The following is a 17,172-nucleotide window of genomic DNA, read 5'->3' on the forward strand; positions in this document are numbered from 1 at the left end:
TTTCTTTTTTTTTTTTTAAAGGATGGTTATTTTGAAAGCTGGGAGAGCGGGACTGGCCCCCTGGCAGCAGCCAGCCCATCAGTGTGGTTTGGACACAGGCTCTGGGGGTTTGGGGCCGCTGACCCCCTCCTTGGGGAAGCAGGGCTCAGACATGGATTTCTTGGGCCAGCCCCACCCATCCAAGGGACAGGGCCGGTCTTGCTCTCCCCTGTCCCCCGAGCTTCTCCAGCTGCTTGTGCGTCGGTCAGGAAGGGCAGCCCGGGGTGGCCCCGAGGGAGCTATAAAGGCAGAGGCCAGAACTGCAGTTTCCAACCTTTTGTCCTCTGGCAGCCTGCTGAGAAAAGGGTCATAGAAAGCCCCCTGCGTCTCATTCCAAGAGACCAGCAATGGGAGAGTGGCCGGGGTCATGCTGGACACGCCAGGGGACCCCGACCCCATGCTCCAGGCCCCCCCTCTAGGGATTCCCAGACCCCCGCCATGCTCGTGCTTGGGGCTCCCCTGTCCTGGTCACCTTCCCTCCCCCTCTTCGTCCCGCTCTTGCCCCAGGAGGGCAGCTCATCGGGACCCAGGAAGAGAGGAGCAGAAGAGTGAGCCACCCATATCTGAGCCCCAGAACAGCCTCTGCCTCTACGTGCAAGGGCCACGGGCGACAGAGTTCTTAGAAAGTTCTTCAGGCCCAGCCGCTTGGGGACCCCAGAGAGACGGGAGCGAGGTGAGAGCTCCTTTCCAAGCAGCAATGACTCATCCAGCACAACTACTGTGGGTTCTAGAGAGCTTCTCCACAGTTGCTGTGTGACTGGGCAAGTTATTCACGCTCCCCCTCAGTGTCCCTCTTTGGAAAATAAAGACCGTGCCTCCCTGTGGAGTGAAAGAAGCTGCTGGAAGCATGATGCTGACACCCAGTAGACACTAGGGGCTGTTGGCTCTTTCTTCTCCTGAATTGCTTGAAACCCTCCTGCCCCACCCCCACAACTCTACCCTGGATGGAAAATAAGTACTGGCCTCAACCTTCATTCAGTCTTCACGGCAGCCCTCCCTGGTTGGTCCCCTCATCATCCCCATTTTACAGAAAAAGTAACTGAGGCTCAGAGCAGTAACTTCCCCCAAAGTCCCTCAGCTCCAGGTCAGATCAGAAGCTGGGCAATCTGATGCCAGGGTCAGCTTTCCTAACTACTTATTACCTGGTTCCCCCTTCTAGTCTGTGTTAGTGGGTTTTTTTGGTTTTGTTTATTTTTGTTTTGTTTTGTTTTGTCTTATTTTTTTCTGCACAACAAACGACTGTAGACTAAATGGCTTAAAACAACAGCCAGTTTTAGGCTTAGGGTTCTTAAGTAAGAAGTCCAAGCATGACATGACTGTGTTCTTCGCTCTGAGTCTAAGAAGACTGAAATCCACGTGTCAGCAAGCTACGCACTCCTTTGGAACTCAAGCTCCTCTGGTTGTGGCAGAACTTAGTTCTTGGTGGTTATTAGGACCGAGGTCCCTGTTTCTTTGCTGGCTGTCACGAGGGGCTGCTGTCAGCTCCCAGAGGTCACTACTTTCCTTGCCACTTGGCCCCCTCCATGTTCACAGCTAGCCAAGAGCCTCTCCCTCTCATCTAATTCCGCCCATGCCTCTAAGCTTCTGCTTCAGAAAAAGCCCCAGTCCCTTTACGGGCTTACCTGATTAGGTCTGGCTCACCCCAGGTGGTCTCCCTTTCTTAAAGTCAGCTGTGGCGTGTCACGGGAGAGAGTATCCCTTCCCCAGATCTGGGGGAATTACAGGGAGTTTCTATGGGGGGGGCAGGAATAATGGGGGCATCTTAGAATTCTGCCCGCCTGCATGTGCCTTCTCTATACCCCAGCACATACTCCATTGGTAACACCTTTAATGCTCCCTGCTAATCTTTCTCTCTTTTTTTGGATGTTTATTTATTTTTGAGAGAAAGAGAGACAGAGCACAAGTGGGGCAGGGGCAAAGAGAGATGTAGACACAGAATCTGAAGCAGGCCTCAGGCTCTGAGCGGTCAGCACAGAGCCCGACGTGGGGCTTGAACCCACGAACCTTGAGATTATGACCTGAGCTGAAGTCGACACTTAACCGACTGAGCCACCCAGGGCCCCTACTCCCTGCTAATCTTGAAGGTCCTCAAGAGCATTGGGACAGCCTATTCATCAACCATTTGGAGCATTTTCATATTTCAGTAATAGCCACAGAGATTCATGTAGAACAGTATACAAATATTTAGCCTGAAACAGGAGTATGTTCTTCATGACCCCTCCTCCAGCCTCATCCCATATCTCAAATCTCCGGGAAGACACTGACTCAGCATATGTAAGAGAGAAAGGAAGAAATCGTGAAGGATATCTGCTCTTCTCCTTTTCACAGTAGGGAACCAGTCTGAAACAAGACTCCCAGCCTAGTGCTCCCTTCCGGAAACCCTGCCGACTTCCAAGTGCAGCTTGTATCAAGGTACTGTGTCCATGGCTCCTGACTTTGTAGAAAAAGCATCCCCATGACACAGGACTTTGCTTACCGTGTGTGTCCAGTGGGGGAGGGGTGGGGGAGGGGTGGGAATTCTTAATACAGAGGCCCCTTTAAAAGAATGTCAGATTCACTCAGGCATCATCTAAACTCACAGTTTGTGAGTTCGAGTCCCGCATTGGGCTCTGTGTTGACAGCTCGGAGCCTGGCGCCTGCTTCGGATTCTGTGTCTCCCTCTCTCTCTGCCCCTCCCCCACTCGCACTCTGTCTCTGTTTGTCTCTCAAAAATAAATGTTAAAAAAAAATTTTTTTTTAAGTACAACTTCCTTTGATTGTGCCTCCTTTCATTCTTTCTCCGTTTGTGCTTTTATATCAAAGAGTTTTCACCACTTTGCTGGACTTCAGGCTCTGTCTTTCCCAAGAGTTTTAATCATGTCTGGGCACAGCTTCCTACTCACAGACACAGGAAAGGATTACAGATGAGTAGCGGCACCAGGCCTGATGGGGTTTAATGGGATTTGCTCAAGTCAGTGCCTTTCCTGGTCCTGCAGAGAGCAGCTCTCTTACTGGCTTGCCTCCTCCAGTCCAAAGCCTCTCCCCGGCCCAGACCCCTGGGTTCAAAGGGGGCAGTGCTAGACTCTAAAGGGCATGGAGGCTGGGTCTGTATCACCTCATTCACTACTTACTCTCCAGCTCTTAGCACAAAAGCTGGACTGGTTCCTCCACTAACGCTTGCTGAATGGGTGCATGAGTTAATAGAATAGATCTTGAAAATCTGATTCAAAAGGCTCATCTCCATCGTCCCTAAAAATTCTTTTCATGTTATGGGCCCATAGCACTGGAGGCCAAGATTTCTAGAATGGGCATTTCACTTACTCTTAGGAAGAAATCCGGGTAGGAGAGGTTCCATACCTGTGAGCGTGGTGCCTTGCCCAGCAGATGGCCCACTGGGGCCCTTCGATCCTTGACTTAGATGCTCTGTGTCTCTTTCTTCATCCTTCAAGTGGGGGTTAATGGGACATTGCATTAAATTTCAATTCAAGGAGAGTTTGTGGATCTATATTTACATTCACACTTCTGTTTGTTTTCATGTAGTCTTTCCCTAGATCCCCATAATGGCCCCCAGAGCTGGAATGGTGGAAAATATTATCTGGGGTCATAGCAGAGTAAACTGAGGCAAAGAAGTTAACACTGTTTTTCCTTGGGTCACAGAACAAGTTTCTTGGAAGCTGGGTTAGAAACCAGATCTCAACCTGGGCTGAGCAAGAAACGATTCCAGCAGATGATTTTAGTACACTTGGAGGACGGATGCCAATATCAAGTAAACCCTTTCCCTGTCTGCTGAGCACAGCGAATTCTCAGATCTTGACTGAGGGGTCCTAGAAAATCTTTCTCTGTTTCTAGTACAGAGCAAGGCCTTCTCCTACAAGAACATACAAAAGTATGTTTAAAAGTAAAGAAGGAAACAGTGCAGAAAATCAGCAGAAAAGCTGTTTCTCCGGAAGAGCTGGGGCAGGAGAAGGTGCTTCCCCAGGTGCCCTAGCCAGTGACTCATTCTTGCCAGCACCGCACCTGCCCTTGCCCAGAGTCAGTGGCTTGGGGAGTCCATGGACAGCCCTCCTATTAGACTGCTCTCTGGGTTCCAACAGCTGGAGTCCCCAGGAGCACACAAGGCATTGGAATTAGCAGCAATTCTCATTGTTTCTGGGTATCTCTGAGTGAGTCGTCAGTAAACAGTCTCCTACCAAGGGGCAGAGTGACATCACGCTTGGGATTCTGCAAAGCAGCACCAAGCATTTCGCTCCTGGTATCATTTGTCTTTGTAACTGCCATGTGAGGGAGCAGGGAGCAGGTGGCCCTCTGCAGAATGGGAAATGGCCAACGGATGTCTGAGACAAACAGCCTTCCTGATGACCCTTCAATGTGATATTTTAAAGGTTACCTTGAAATTGCTGCAACCACCAAGGCAGCACAGAAAAAGGTCTTCCAGGATCATCTGACTTTTTTGTGATGGGTGAACTCTTCCTCCATGGTTTATAGAACATGCATCTGGGATTTGCTACCAGGGACCCTGCTTCCTCGGAATGGGAGCACCTGTGAAATCAAGACAAGTTTACTTGTAAAGGTGAAGGGCTGAGTAACAGCATCTCCTGAGGTTAATTCCCCCAGGATCAGAAGCTCATAGAACTTTCCAGAATAGGCAGCTCATTAGTTGAAGCAGGAGCCATAGAACATCAATGTCTAGAAGCCATTGTATGGTGGGTCCTGTGAGACCCCAGGCTGGAGCTAAATAAACCAAGATTCAAATCCTAACAGCCACTTAACTGAGTTTCATTGTCCTTGCCTGAAAATTGGGAGGATAATAACAGTTCCTGTCTAATAGCTTTGTTGTGAGAAATGAGCTAATGGATGTAAATTTCTTAGCACATGGCCTGGTTCATGAATGCTCAGAAATTTAAGCTGTGATTATTAACTGTAGAGATTCTCATGGTCATTCCTAGTTTCAGCAGAGTCTTAAAGTAGTTGTTTTTTTTTTAAGTTTATTTTTTTATTTTGAGAGAGAGAGAGAGGCAGAGAGAGAGACAGAGAGAGAGAGAAAGAGGGAGCTGGGGAGGAGCAGGGAGAGGGGGAAAGAGAATCCCAAGAAAGCTTCATGTCGTCAGCAACAGAGCCTGATGTGGGGCCCAAACTCACAAACCATGAGATCATGACCTGAGCCAAAACCAAGAGTCAGACGCTTAACTGTGCCACCCAGATGCCCCTTAAAGTATTTTAAATGCAAGGGGGCAGAATATCTGAAAAATAGCAGACTATTACAGGTATCTAGATGTTTCTTTAAAGTATGGCATATCCTCCAAAAACATTTCACAGCCCTTTCTGAAAGTTATTTTTTGAGATATTTGAGTAAAATATTGAGATATTTTACTGAGATAATTGGCATGTAACATTGTATTCGTTTCAGGGGTATAACATAATGATTTGATAGATGCATACATTGCAAAACGATCACCACAATTACTTAACATCCATCACCACGTGTAGTTACAATTGTTTTTCTTGTGACAAAGACTTTGAAGACTGGCCCCCTTAGCATCTTTCTGTTAACTGTAACCGCCATGCTGTACATTACATCCCCAGGACTTATTTTCCAACCAGAAGTTTGTACCTTTTGACCACCTCACCCATTTCACTGCCCCTGTATCTGTTCTCTGTATCTGTGAGTTTGGTTTTCATGCATTCTTTTTTGATTCCACATAAAAGTTTGCAGCCCTTTTGAAAACCTTAGGGGCATTAATGTCCTGTCCATTTCAGTTTTTTAGAGGCCACAGAATTACTGTGTCAAGATTTTTAATGGTGGGTCTACACTGCAATTTGTCATATTACTAAGTGCTCAGGCAGCACTCCCCACTCAGACGGGAGGAGTGACCACATGGTGAATCCGACACCCACTGCCTTTTCCTTTCTGTCTGCTGCTGAGATCTGAGACAAAAAGAGAGGAGACAGGGAGATAAAAAGAAAAAAACACAGACTTTGGGCCCAGTGATCAAGAATCCAGATTATCAGCTCCCCTACATACATGTTTGGTAGCCCAGGTAGCACTTAATCGCTTACTGCTTTGGGACTCTATTTTCTTATTTATTTATTCATTTATCCAATAAGTACTTTTTGAGGACACAGTATGTTCTGGGATAGCCTCTGGGTATTTGGAATGTATGAGGGAACAAAACAGACACAACTGTGCCCATGCGGAGCTTACATTCTAATGGGGGGGGTACTATTAGAAATAAATAGACGCTTAAGCAAACAGTGAGACCCCACGCTCCAACTCCAACCAGCTGTCGTGATAACAAGTGACGGTCCATGTGTAATGTATGGACTGTAGCAGGCACTTAATAAATTGTTGTGATTTTATTGTTTAAATTGCTCCCACATATCTTTAAATCCCTTCAACACGATGTGCGGTTTGCACCTGCATACTTACTCATCCAACAAACAACTATTCCTTCCTCCCTCCCTCCCACTTCCCTCGCTTACTCCCTTCCTTCCTTCCATCCTTCCTTCAGCAAGCAACTATTGAGCTGCTACTATATGATAGAACCTGTAGTAGGCACCAGGGATACAAGCAGGTAATATAAGAAAACATGGTCCCTGCCCTTGAGAATGCCACAGTAGGGTCTACTGTATACCAGATGAGGGGCCTTTGAGAACCCAGAAGCAAGGGTGACCTTGAAGGCCTGTGTTTCTGTGAATCAGAACAGTCCACTTCACTGATGATGTCTTTTTTAACTCCACCCATCCCAGCTATGGCTGGCGATTCTAGGAATGCTATGAACCAGGATATGGAGATTGGAGTCACTCCCAGGGACCCTAAGAAGATTCCCAAACAGGCCCGGGATTACATCCCCATCGCCACAGACCGCACCCGTCTGCTGGCAGAAGGCAAGAAGCCCCGCCAGCGCTACATGGAAAAGAGTGGCAAGTGCAACGTCCACCATGGCAACGTCCAAGAAACCTATCGGTACCTGAGCGACCTCTTCACCACCCTGGTGGACCTCAAATGGCGCTTCAACCTGCTTGTCTTCACGATGGTCTACACCATCACTTGGCTGTTCTTCGGTTTCATTTGGTGGCTGATTGCCTACATCCGAGGTGATCTGGACCACGTTGGTGACCAAGATTGGATTCCTTGTGTTGAAAACCTAAGTGGCTTTGTGTCTGCCTTCCTGTTCTCCATTGAGACTGAAACCACCATCGGGTATGGCTTTCGGGTGATCACAGAGAAGTGTCCAGAGGGGATCATACTCCTCTTGGTCCAGGCCATCCTTGGCTCCATCGTCAATGCATTCATGGTGGGGTGCATGTTTGTCAAGATCAGTCAGCCAAAGAAGAGAGCAGAGACCCTCATGTTTTCCAACAACGCGGTCATCTCCATGCGGGACGAGAAGCTCTGCCTCATGTTCCGGGTGGGTGACCTTCGCAACTCCCACATTGTGGAGGCCTCCATCCGCGCCAAACTCATCAAGTCCCGGCAGACCAAAGAAGGGGAGTTCATCCCCCTGAACCAGACGGACATTAACGTGGGCTTCGACACTGGGGATGACCGTCTCTTCCTGGTGTCTCCGCTCATCATCTCCCACGAGATAAATGAGAAGAGCCCTTTCTGGGAGATGTCTCGGGCCCAGCTGGATCAGGAGGAGTTTGAAGTCGTGGTCATTCTAGAAGGAATGGTGGAAGCAACAGGTAAGACACTTTATCTTCCTCGGCCACGGAACCTTCCAATGTGCCCGGGAGCTTAGGTCACCAGGACTAGAAGGTGGAGGTTGGTGGCTAAGAATCCTGGGATGGCACACTCAGCCAGCCCAGTCTCTAATGGTGTGACCTGAGGGGTGTATTCAAGAGGGAGTATTCAAGAGGGAGTAACAACAGCTAATGTTCACTGAACCCTCCGATTGCCCCACGCAGTTTTAAACTTTCAACATATCATATTGCCTTTAATGCCCTCCCACCTCCTGTGAGATGATGGTCCTTAAGTTACAGATAAAGAAACAGAGGCACAGACAGGCAGGCTATTGGTCTACTTTTTGTCCAAGAGCCGGTCAAAGAGCCAGGATGCCTGTGAAGGCAGGGGGCCTCAAAGCTGGCCCTCGCTTTCAGCAGGCCACGCTGCCCCACCCCATCCTGGAGCACATGTCTACCCAAACAGAGTTCTGTGACCAGAGAACTTGGAGAAATACAGTCAAACAGGGTGCCCTGGCTTCTTTACAGCAGGACTTGACGGTGTCTCCCCGTGCTGCCGGTCACTCTGCGAGAAGAGGCTCCGGTGTGGCATTTCCCAAACACAAGGATTCCCAAAGTCACAGGATCCTGTTTTGGGAGAGAGGCCCATGCCCCAGGGCCATGGGAGCAGCTCTTCTGGCTGGCCCCCCTCTGGAGAAGCCTGTCCATAAGCTTCCCTGCGGAAGGCCAGCTGAGTGAACACAGGGCGAGCCGAAAACAGGGTATCTACACCCCACGCAAACGCCCTCTTCGTGGCCAGTCTGGCACCTCCCTGCTCAGCTGTGAACCCTCACAGGCAGCTGGTAGCCCTTCCTCAAAGGCCAAGGCCTCTGTGCGAGCCCCCACTCCCACCACCCCTGCCACACCTCCTGGGGTGAGGAGCCCTCCGGCAGAACCCTGCACCCGGCTTCTTTCTTTTCCTCTCCTTGCCTTCTTTTCTCTTCTTTTCACCCAGTAGACGGAGCACTCAGAGAAAACGCACTCAGGCTCGGAATGATAAGTAGTTTTCTAATTGTCGCCACAGCACCCCAGGGTCACTCCAGTCCCGTCTAAGCAGACATTGATGCTGCGTCGCACAGCTTCGTGCAGACAGAAGGTGTTCATAGTCAGGTATTCCACTTACAGATCCAGAGTTTTGTCTGCCGCACCACACCGCCTCCCAGAATTTCAGCGGCCTGTCACAAAGATGGCCAAACAAGCCTTCCTCACCTTTCGGAGGCTGGTGGCTGGGTGGGAAACTCAGACGGGGCATTCACAAACCTTCCCATTTGGACGGAGCCTGGGGAAGCTGGCTGGGGGTGCAAACAGGCTCCAGGGACGGGCGCGGGGGTGCTGCTCGGCCATCTGCTGGGGGCTGGAGCCTGGCCAGACAGCATATGGTGGCAGCCGAGGGAGCCCCTGGGGCCAAGGACAGTCAGGACGCAGGAAGCCTGCAGCAGAGCAGGGGGAGGGGGGCTTGCAGGCCACACCGCCCTTGGTGCTGGGTTGGGGATCCGAACAGGGGCTGAGCTTCTGGAGGAGGAGCTCCACTCTGGGACCACAAAGGAGGGGCCAGGTCAGAGAGGTGGGGACACATTGGACAGTTATGCCCTACACTGCCCTCATGCCTTTGCTCCCACCTGCCATGGAGGGATCAGGTGTCGACCCAGCCAAACTGGCTCTCCACCCCTCGGGTATCCTTCAGAGTCAGTGGCCTGCAGGTGACCTGCCCGACCTGGTTGACCTCCTCCCCTCCCATGAGCACAAGGAGTCGAGGGAGACCAGGGGAGGACAGCTCCCACCCACACCTGTTCTCCTCTCCGTGACTTTAACGTCTTAGTCGCCACACTCTCGGAGCCAGGCACGGGCCGTGGATTCAGGCGGGTTTTTGACTGGCACAGCTCTGCCACAACCAGCCTGCGTGAGTGTGGGCAAGTTGTTAACTTGTCAGCAAAACGAGTGCCATCCGTCTCACAGGGTGGCTGGGGGGGATGAAGCGATTACACGAGTGTCCTATGTACAGCACCGTGTCTGGCACCTAGAAGGGCATCTTTTCCTTCCAGATCAGGGACACAGGTGGGCTCTCTAGCTGCAGGGTGGCCCCCCGCCGCATCCCAAGGGGAGGGCCCCAGGAGATGCGGCCCAAACGCCCCCGTGGACGTCCTGTACCGCTGTCTTCTCCAAGGCCCCCTGAGCCTGCGGACATCTGGCCCGGGTCTAGGCTGGTCAGTGCCCAGCTCAGGCCTCTGCCCCTCTTCTGGGCCGTGACAGGGGACGACAGAATGGAAAGGCCCGGCCCAGGCAGCACCCCGGGAGCAGAGAGCGGGCTGCAAGCCCACGGTGTGTGGGGTGCACTGGGGGTACCCAGCACTGGAGTACAAATGGGTGGGAAGCGGCCTTTCACTTGGGTTAGGTGTGCATGAGACCCTGTGAGCTGGAGAGGGCTTCTCCTTCAGTTAAGAGCGCAAGCCACCGGAAGATTAAATATCAGAAAGCTGCTTTCCTGTGACCCCAAACACAGAGGCTTCCTCATCCATAAACAAAGCTGCTCTCCTCCCTGGAGAAAAAGCAACACCTAAAAATAACATAAGCATGCAAGGGCTGAGCAGACAGGGAATGGAGGCATTGGAGCATGCCAGTCGAGGAGCCAAGGTGTGTGTGTGTGTGAGTGAGAGAGAGAGAGAGAGAGATAGAGGCTTCTGCCCATATGTGTCTACCCCCAAACAATCCCTGTGTGTCCTACATGCCTGTCAGTCTCTCAACATTCACTCACTCTGTATTTATCTTTGTTCAGACGTTTTTCCTGCCTCTTTTGTAGCTCAGTCTTCTAGACCTTAATGCATGTCACTGGCTCTGTCTGTTCCAGCATTTTCTGCCCCAGTCTCTAGGAACCTACTGCAGAATCTTGCATGTTGGTTTCTACTTTTCTGCCTCTACCCGCCCCCCAGGGAGCTCCCCCAAGGCGAGGGCTGTGCCTTCTTCGGCTTTACATTTCCAACGTGCTCAGCGCAAGTAGAGGTGCACAAATGCTGGCTGGACGATGGAGGATGGATGTGGCTAGTCCTCACACCTGTGCCCTCTGTCCCCCCAGGTATGACTTGCCAGGCACGGAGCTCCTACATGGATACAGAGGTGCTCTGGGGCCACCGATTCACACCAGTCCTCACCTTGGAAAAGGGCTTCTACGAGGTGGACTACAACACCTTCCATGACACCTACGAGACCAACACACCCAGCTGCTGTGCCAAGGAGCTGGCAGAAATGAGGCGGGAAGGCCGGCTCCTCCAGTATCTCCCTAGCCCACCCCTGCCAGGGGGCTGTGCTGAAACGGAGCTCGATACAGAGGCCGAGCAGGAGGGAGAGGATGGGCCCGAGGGCCTGGGTGGGTCCCGGGAGAACACGGGTTCGGTGTGAGGACGGTAACGTCCCCACGACCTCCCCTCGCTGGCCTCTAGGGGCACAGCACCTGCCACAGAGCCGGGGGAGGAGGAGGAATGATGTGACTGCGCTGTTTGGGGGGCCCCGGGGCCATCAAGGCTCCATGGGGAGGAACAATATGTCCAGTCCCGGCATCTCCCAGCTCAGGCCTTCCTGAGTAGGGGGCCTGTGGCCTGGGCCCCTGTGGCAATGCTGCCTCTTCCCTCCCGGCCTCTGCCAGCCCTGGCGGCAGGATGGGTTTCCCCACAATGATAGTTACAGAGGGCCCTCTGTCTTCACACACACTTCTCTCTGCCGGCTGGCCGGGATCACCCCCCTCTTTGGATCTCACAGACCACCCAGCAGCTCCCCTCCAAGGGCCAGCACCCCTCGCCCCTCATCCCTACCACCCTGAGCCTTGTTGTGGGCTCCCTGGGCGGGGAGATTCTGTCCCCCTGGAAGCTCACGCCCCTGGTCGTGGGCTAGGCTCACAGACCTCATGGGTTAAGGTCAATCCACATCACGCAGGCGATTCCTTCCAACTCCCAGAGCAGTGTCCACCTTCTGAGAGCTACAGAGGACAAGGTCCTTGATGGTCTGTCCTCCTCTGTGTTTCCTCTGCTGTGTTCTGCGTGTCACATGTAGCCTCCCAGATACCTGGTCTCCTGGAAGTAACTCTCAGAAGCTGGCCTGGGCCACCCAGCGCACCCACGAGCTCATGTACAGCTGTCACGGGCCACTTCCTGGCCATTCCCCATCGTACTGTGCCCCACAGCTCCCGCCCAAGGCAGAACCCAGTGGCTGGTTCTTTTCTCGCACTTTTGGCCCAAGAATCACAAAGTACCTATCACCTTCGCTGTAGTTTTCTTTCACGGTCTCAGCCTGTGGTGAGATCCAGGGAGAGAGTGGAGTTTCCAGCTCAAGATGAGCCAGTCAGGACTGAAACCAGGAGGGGGGAGGAAAACCAGAGAGGCAAGCAATTAAAATTTTAAAATGAGAATCAGCGCCAATCACTGCCAAGACACTCTGACCTCGGGCTCAGCGCCCTTACCTGAGGGGAGGCAGTTGTGAAGCACAAAGAGGGGGAACCCGGGAGGCCTCACCTTCCAGCCCAGCTGAGAAGCCCCTGGGCCTCCTCCCCGTAGGCTGGGCCCAGAGAGCAGGAATGAGGCCCAGGGGGCAGACAGGAAGGGAAGGAAACGTGAGGTGAGGGCAATCAGTGGGAGAATCAGGGAGCCGGGGAACCTGAAGAGAGAAAAGAGCAGAGAAGGGCCTTCAAAAGGACAACTTCCGGAGGTTTTCTTTTCCAGTTTAGCGGCACAGGAAGAGGGCGGGCAGACGGGGCAGATGGTCAGGTCCATGAAGCACAGCTGACACGTGTCGAGGCAGACAGGCTCCTGAGAGGCTGCCCTGGACCTGGAGAGAGATTTCAAATGCTCCCTGGCTGCAGAATTATGATTTTCACAGCCCTCAGCTGCCCTTTGAGAACGGAAGCACGTTCCTGCCCGCTCTGAGGCACCTTCCCTGGAAGAGAGAGGAGCGCATGGTGAGGCAGAAAGTTAAGGCGGAGCAAAGGGAACGACTTCTGGGCTCTCAGGCCCATATCCCCTCAGGCTGGGCTGGCGTGCGAAGAGGAGGCAGGCAGCCTGGATGGGGAACTGCCTCTTGTGGGGCCGCCATACTCAGAGGAAGGGGATTCTTGTGCTTGGGTATGTGGACTCCATCTTGAGAGCAGGCACAGGGACAGGGCCGGCAAGGGGTTGGGGGGGGGGGGTGTCTTCCTGCCAGGGGCATAGCCCCGAATCCCGGTTCCAAGCATTTTTCTGTGGTGAGGCAGGTATTGGAGGGAATGAGGGAATGCACTAGAATCCTGCCCCCACGGAAAGGGGAAGCACCCCAGCGGGGAAACGCATGCTATCAGGAATCTAAGGCATGCAGTCCGTTACTAAGATGGGATGTCTTGACTCTCGGGTGGGCTCCAGGCCTCACCCCAGGCCTGTCAGGTCCAGGGCTTGCACAGCGGGGCTATTTCCTCAACCCCCCTCGCCAGACCTAAAACTGGCCTTAGTCAATACCCATCAGTGCCTGCGTGTTAGAGCCCTCGGTGAGGCAGCTAAGAAGGGGGGCACCACAGGTGAAGCTAACGCTGCAGCTGGACTGGAGGGGCCGCTTCACACCTGCCTCCATCTCCAATTCTAAAACCTCCCCCACCGGGCCGAGTGAGCCAGTCTCCAGCTGGCTAACTCTGCCGTGGCCTCCATGAACCCGGGGCCGTATCATGTCTCAGCCAACTACAGAAGCCGTCGAGGCTGCAGAAGCCAATGAGATCAATGCGGTCCTCTTCCAAAGTTCCCTGATTAGTCAGATACCAATCCCAGTGTGCATATTCGCTGCCTTCTCTCATGAAGATTCAATTGCAGGAAGACTGCCCTTCATATCTCAAGGAAATCCTTCTTCATGACCACTCGGTACACCTAAGAAACATTCTTCAAATCATTTTCTGGAAGTTCTCGTGTAAGCGTGCACTTACTAAATGTAGAGTCTGGTGGGGGCCAGACCTTTGGTGGATTACTTTATAAACGTTGCACCTGCACACCAGCCATGTGTGGATCACAGCCCTTAGCTACACGGCTCCGAGCCCGCCCATCACTTTTGAAGGGCCACACAGCTGAGTTAAGCCAGTTTGTCAGGCACGCCCACTGGTAATTCCCATAGGCCTCAGCACCTCCCAAATCCCAGAGCGGTACCCCACAGGTCAGACCCTGAGGCATTGGGAGCTAACTTCTTGCCTTAGCTTCCATGACCTTCCTTTCTGAAATCACCCCTTATAAGGGAGGAGCCCCTGAGAACTCAGAGGATGCTACGTTCCCACTAATTCTCCTCTCCCCATGAATCTGACACCTGATAGGTGTGGACAGCATTGCCCATTGACCCTGTTCTCAGGCCAGGTAGAATGGGTGTTGCCCGTGACCGTTCCCTGCAGATGCCACCCTTGTGCAAAGCCCACTTCCTGTCATTCCCTTCCGCTGTCTTAAGATCCTGGCCTGAGCAGTTGACCTGGCTGGAGGAGAAGAAGCCCTTGTCTTGCCTGGCAAGAGCCCTCCTTGCTCACCACCTATAACAACTGGGCACCTAGTTTCACCTTATTTATCCCGTGCCCTGCTTTCCAGCCTGCCTCAACCATGTGTCTCATGTGAGTTGAGAGCCACAGAAACTTGAAATTTTTGTACTGAAATTGCCAAAAGCAAAAACAAAACAAAACACACACAAAAACCATCTGCCTGTTGTCTTCTAAGAATATGCCCTGAACGCATCTCTGCACATACACCATTTACTGAGCACCTACTACGCGCCCAGTGGATGAGGCACTTCACCTGGATGATCGCACTTCATTTGCAAACACTGCAGAGAAGCTCTTAGTAACCCCTTGTTACCAATGAGACAAGTGAGGTGCTGACAGGTTAATTAGTTTGCTCAAGGCCGCAGATAATGATAGGCAGGGGCCTCTGAGCCAAGCCCTCCCAAATACAGAGAGGCCATCATGGTGCGCCTCACCCCCCTCCAGGGCGACTCCTGAGCTGTGGCCACGGCAACAGGAGCATCCCACCTCTTCAGATCACCACTTTTCTGTGCTGTGCTGTACACCGTCCGCTTCCATCCACCAGCATCGTTCTCCTGTGGCAGGATAATTGGGAGACACCTTTTTCTGATGCCTAGAGAATTAATGAGCTGTGAAAAGAGACTAGATGGGGAATTATTGCTTTCTGGAAGAAGCCACTTAATTCTGCTCGGCTTGTTTTTTGCTAACAACATCTCCTTAAACTGCTGTGTCAAATCTCTTTCCCCCTGTGTAAGATTTGTCAATCTTCTTATTAAAGAGAACACCATTGCACAGCTAAAAATTCATCCAATAAAGTGGATTTGATCTTACAGAGCACTCTTTCCCATTTTAAATAGATGGCCACTGGTTTCCCATTCAAAGTGACTGCCGGTTTAAGCAAACTTGTCCTCTTGTTCTCAGTCTAAAAATGCAGCGTCAGTATCTAGCCCAGCGTTGAGGTAAGAATGTGGGCACAGGTGGGAAGGGCACTGGATTGAGGAGAGCCAGACCAGGAGTCAGGGCTGAGCCTGTAGGCAAAGTGCAGAGCAGGGAACCTAAGCAGCGTGGGTTCTCAGATCATTCATTCCCTCTCCCCAAATAATGTTTGCAGCTGCTTTAATGTTAACTATTCAGACTCTGCATTACCTAAATAATGAGCATCTTTTATAATATCCACTTTAGGGGCATCTGAGTGGCTCGGTCTGTTAAGCGTTCAACTTCAACTCAGGTCATGATCTCATGATGCGTGAGTTCGAGCCCGGCGTCAGGCTCTGTGCTGACACCTCAGAGCCTGGAACCTGCTTCAGATTCTGTGTCTCCCTCTCCCTCTGCCACTCGCCTGCTCTCTCTCTCTCTCTCTCTCTCTCAAAACTAAATAAACATTAAAAGAAAAATAAGAGAACAAGAAGCAATATGTTCACTTGTGAAAGGCAATGCAGTCCTGGTATGTGTGGGAGCTTCTCCCATGTCTGGCTCAGTGGCCGGCCCATGATTAACCAGCTACGTCTTAGTCTGTCCAGGCTGCTATACCAAAAATAATAAAGACTGAGACTTAAATAACAAACATTTATTTCTACCGTTCTGGAGTCTAGAAGTCCAAGATCAAGGCTCTGGCAGATTTGGGGTGTCCCGTGAGGGTCCCATGTCCTAGTTCATAGATGCCTAATCACCTTCAAAGGCCCACCTCCTAACATGATCGCGTCAGGGGTTAGGATTTCAACATGTGAATTTTGGAAGGGACACAAACATTCGCTCTATAGCAAGGCATAAGATCAGTGCGTGTGACATAGGCCGAGGCAAGAGTGGGACCTCTACATCAGCACAGGGCCAAAGCACCTGCCAATGTGGAGGGTGACATTGCCTTCGTGGTGGCGAGGGAAAATAAAAACCATGTGCAAAGGTCAGGACACTCTGAGAATAGCTGCCTGTTTGCCTGCAGGAATGCCTCCCGTCTGGGGATTGCACTACCCATACTGTTCAGTATCAGAAGGGAGACATAAGGTCCGGAGGGGAATTGGACCCCTCAATGGGCAATTTGCCATCCAAGCCTAGATGTCCATTTGGGGAAGGAGAACCATACACCCATTGTAGGGAAAAAGCAAAAATCTGAATGTTGCCCTCAGAAGACCCACTTTGGCCCAGAAGGTCCAGTCTTGGCTTGTGCTAGGCGAAAGACCAACATGTGCCACATGTGTCCCTGACCATCCCTTTAGACCCTGTTAGATCCCAGCCATAAGGCATGTTGACTTCTCTCTGGCAAATAAGTGTCCAGGGAGGAGTTTCGGAAACAGGAACGTTGTTTGTTCTCTAAGAGGCTACTTACTTTTACTCAGAAGCTGCTACTAAAGTAACCTCGATTTCTCCCCAAATCACGGGGAGGAATTAATGAGAATTTGGGCGCACCAGCGTGTGCTTTGAGCTTCCCTCTTTACCAAGTGGCAATAGCGTAGGTGGAAAAATCTAGGGCGGAGCGGGGTAAGGCTGCTGGTAGTAAGAAAGGAGGTGGCATACACGCTGAATGTCATTGTCACGTTCCAAATCACGTCTTAAATAGACCTGTTCATGGGAGACACTGCAGTCAGACCTGGGGGATTTGAACCCTTGCATGGCAACTGCTTTGTCCCCTAACCCGCAGGAGCGCTCAGCCATGGTCATTCAGGCATTCACCCGCCACCTGTTCCCCTCACGGAGGTCCGCTGGGTGTGCACATGGAGACAGGAAAGAGAGGAAGGGTGTTAGTGGGACCCAGATTGCTCCCCGGTGGATAGAAGCATGGGTGTCCAAGCCACCCCCACCCTCCTTCCTTTTCAGATTAAGCTTCAGACTAGAATTCTGCCCAATGCACACACCCCATCTTCAGGGCCCTCACAGTCTTTTCATATGCGAGGAGAAAATCCTGAGGGTGGGGCGGGAGGGATCTGTTCCTCTTTCTGTGG

General features: G+C 51.9%; 1 protein-coding gene across 2 annotated transcripts in view; it reads left to right on the top strand.

Annotated features, from left to right (window-relative positions):
* The window catches only part of KCNJ5 (potassium inwardly rectifying channel subfamily J member 5), a 28,821-nt gene extending 13,755 nt beyond the window's left edge, over window positions 1-15,066 (top strand). Inside the window, exons 2-4 of one of the 2 annotated variants that reach the window (XM_047824312.1) lie at window positions 2,368-2,451; window positions 6,766-7,704; window positions 10,811-15,066. In XM_047824312.1, the coding sequence (XP_047680268.1) occupies window positions 6,768-7,704; window positions 10,811-11,133 (1,260 nt within the window). In that variant the 5' untranslated portion in view covers window positions 2,368-2,451; window positions 6,766-6,767 and the 3' untranslated portion in view covers window positions 11,134-15,066. The remainder of the gene's footprint in view (window positions 1-2,367; window positions 2,452-6,765; window positions 7,705-10,810) is intronic. The other variant, XM_047824311.1, reaches the window with a different exon arrangement.
* The last annotated feature ends 2,106 nt before the right edge of the window (window positions 15,067-17,172 follow it).

The sequence above is a fragment of the Prionailurus viverrinus genome, chromosome D1 (assembly GCF_022837055.1).
Source record: "Prionailurus viverrinus isolate Anna chromosome D1, UM_Priviv_1.0, whole genome shotgun sequence".
Taxonomy (NCBI): Eukaryota; Metazoa; Chordata; class Mammalia; order Carnivora; family Felidae; genus Prionailurus; species Prionailurus viverrinus.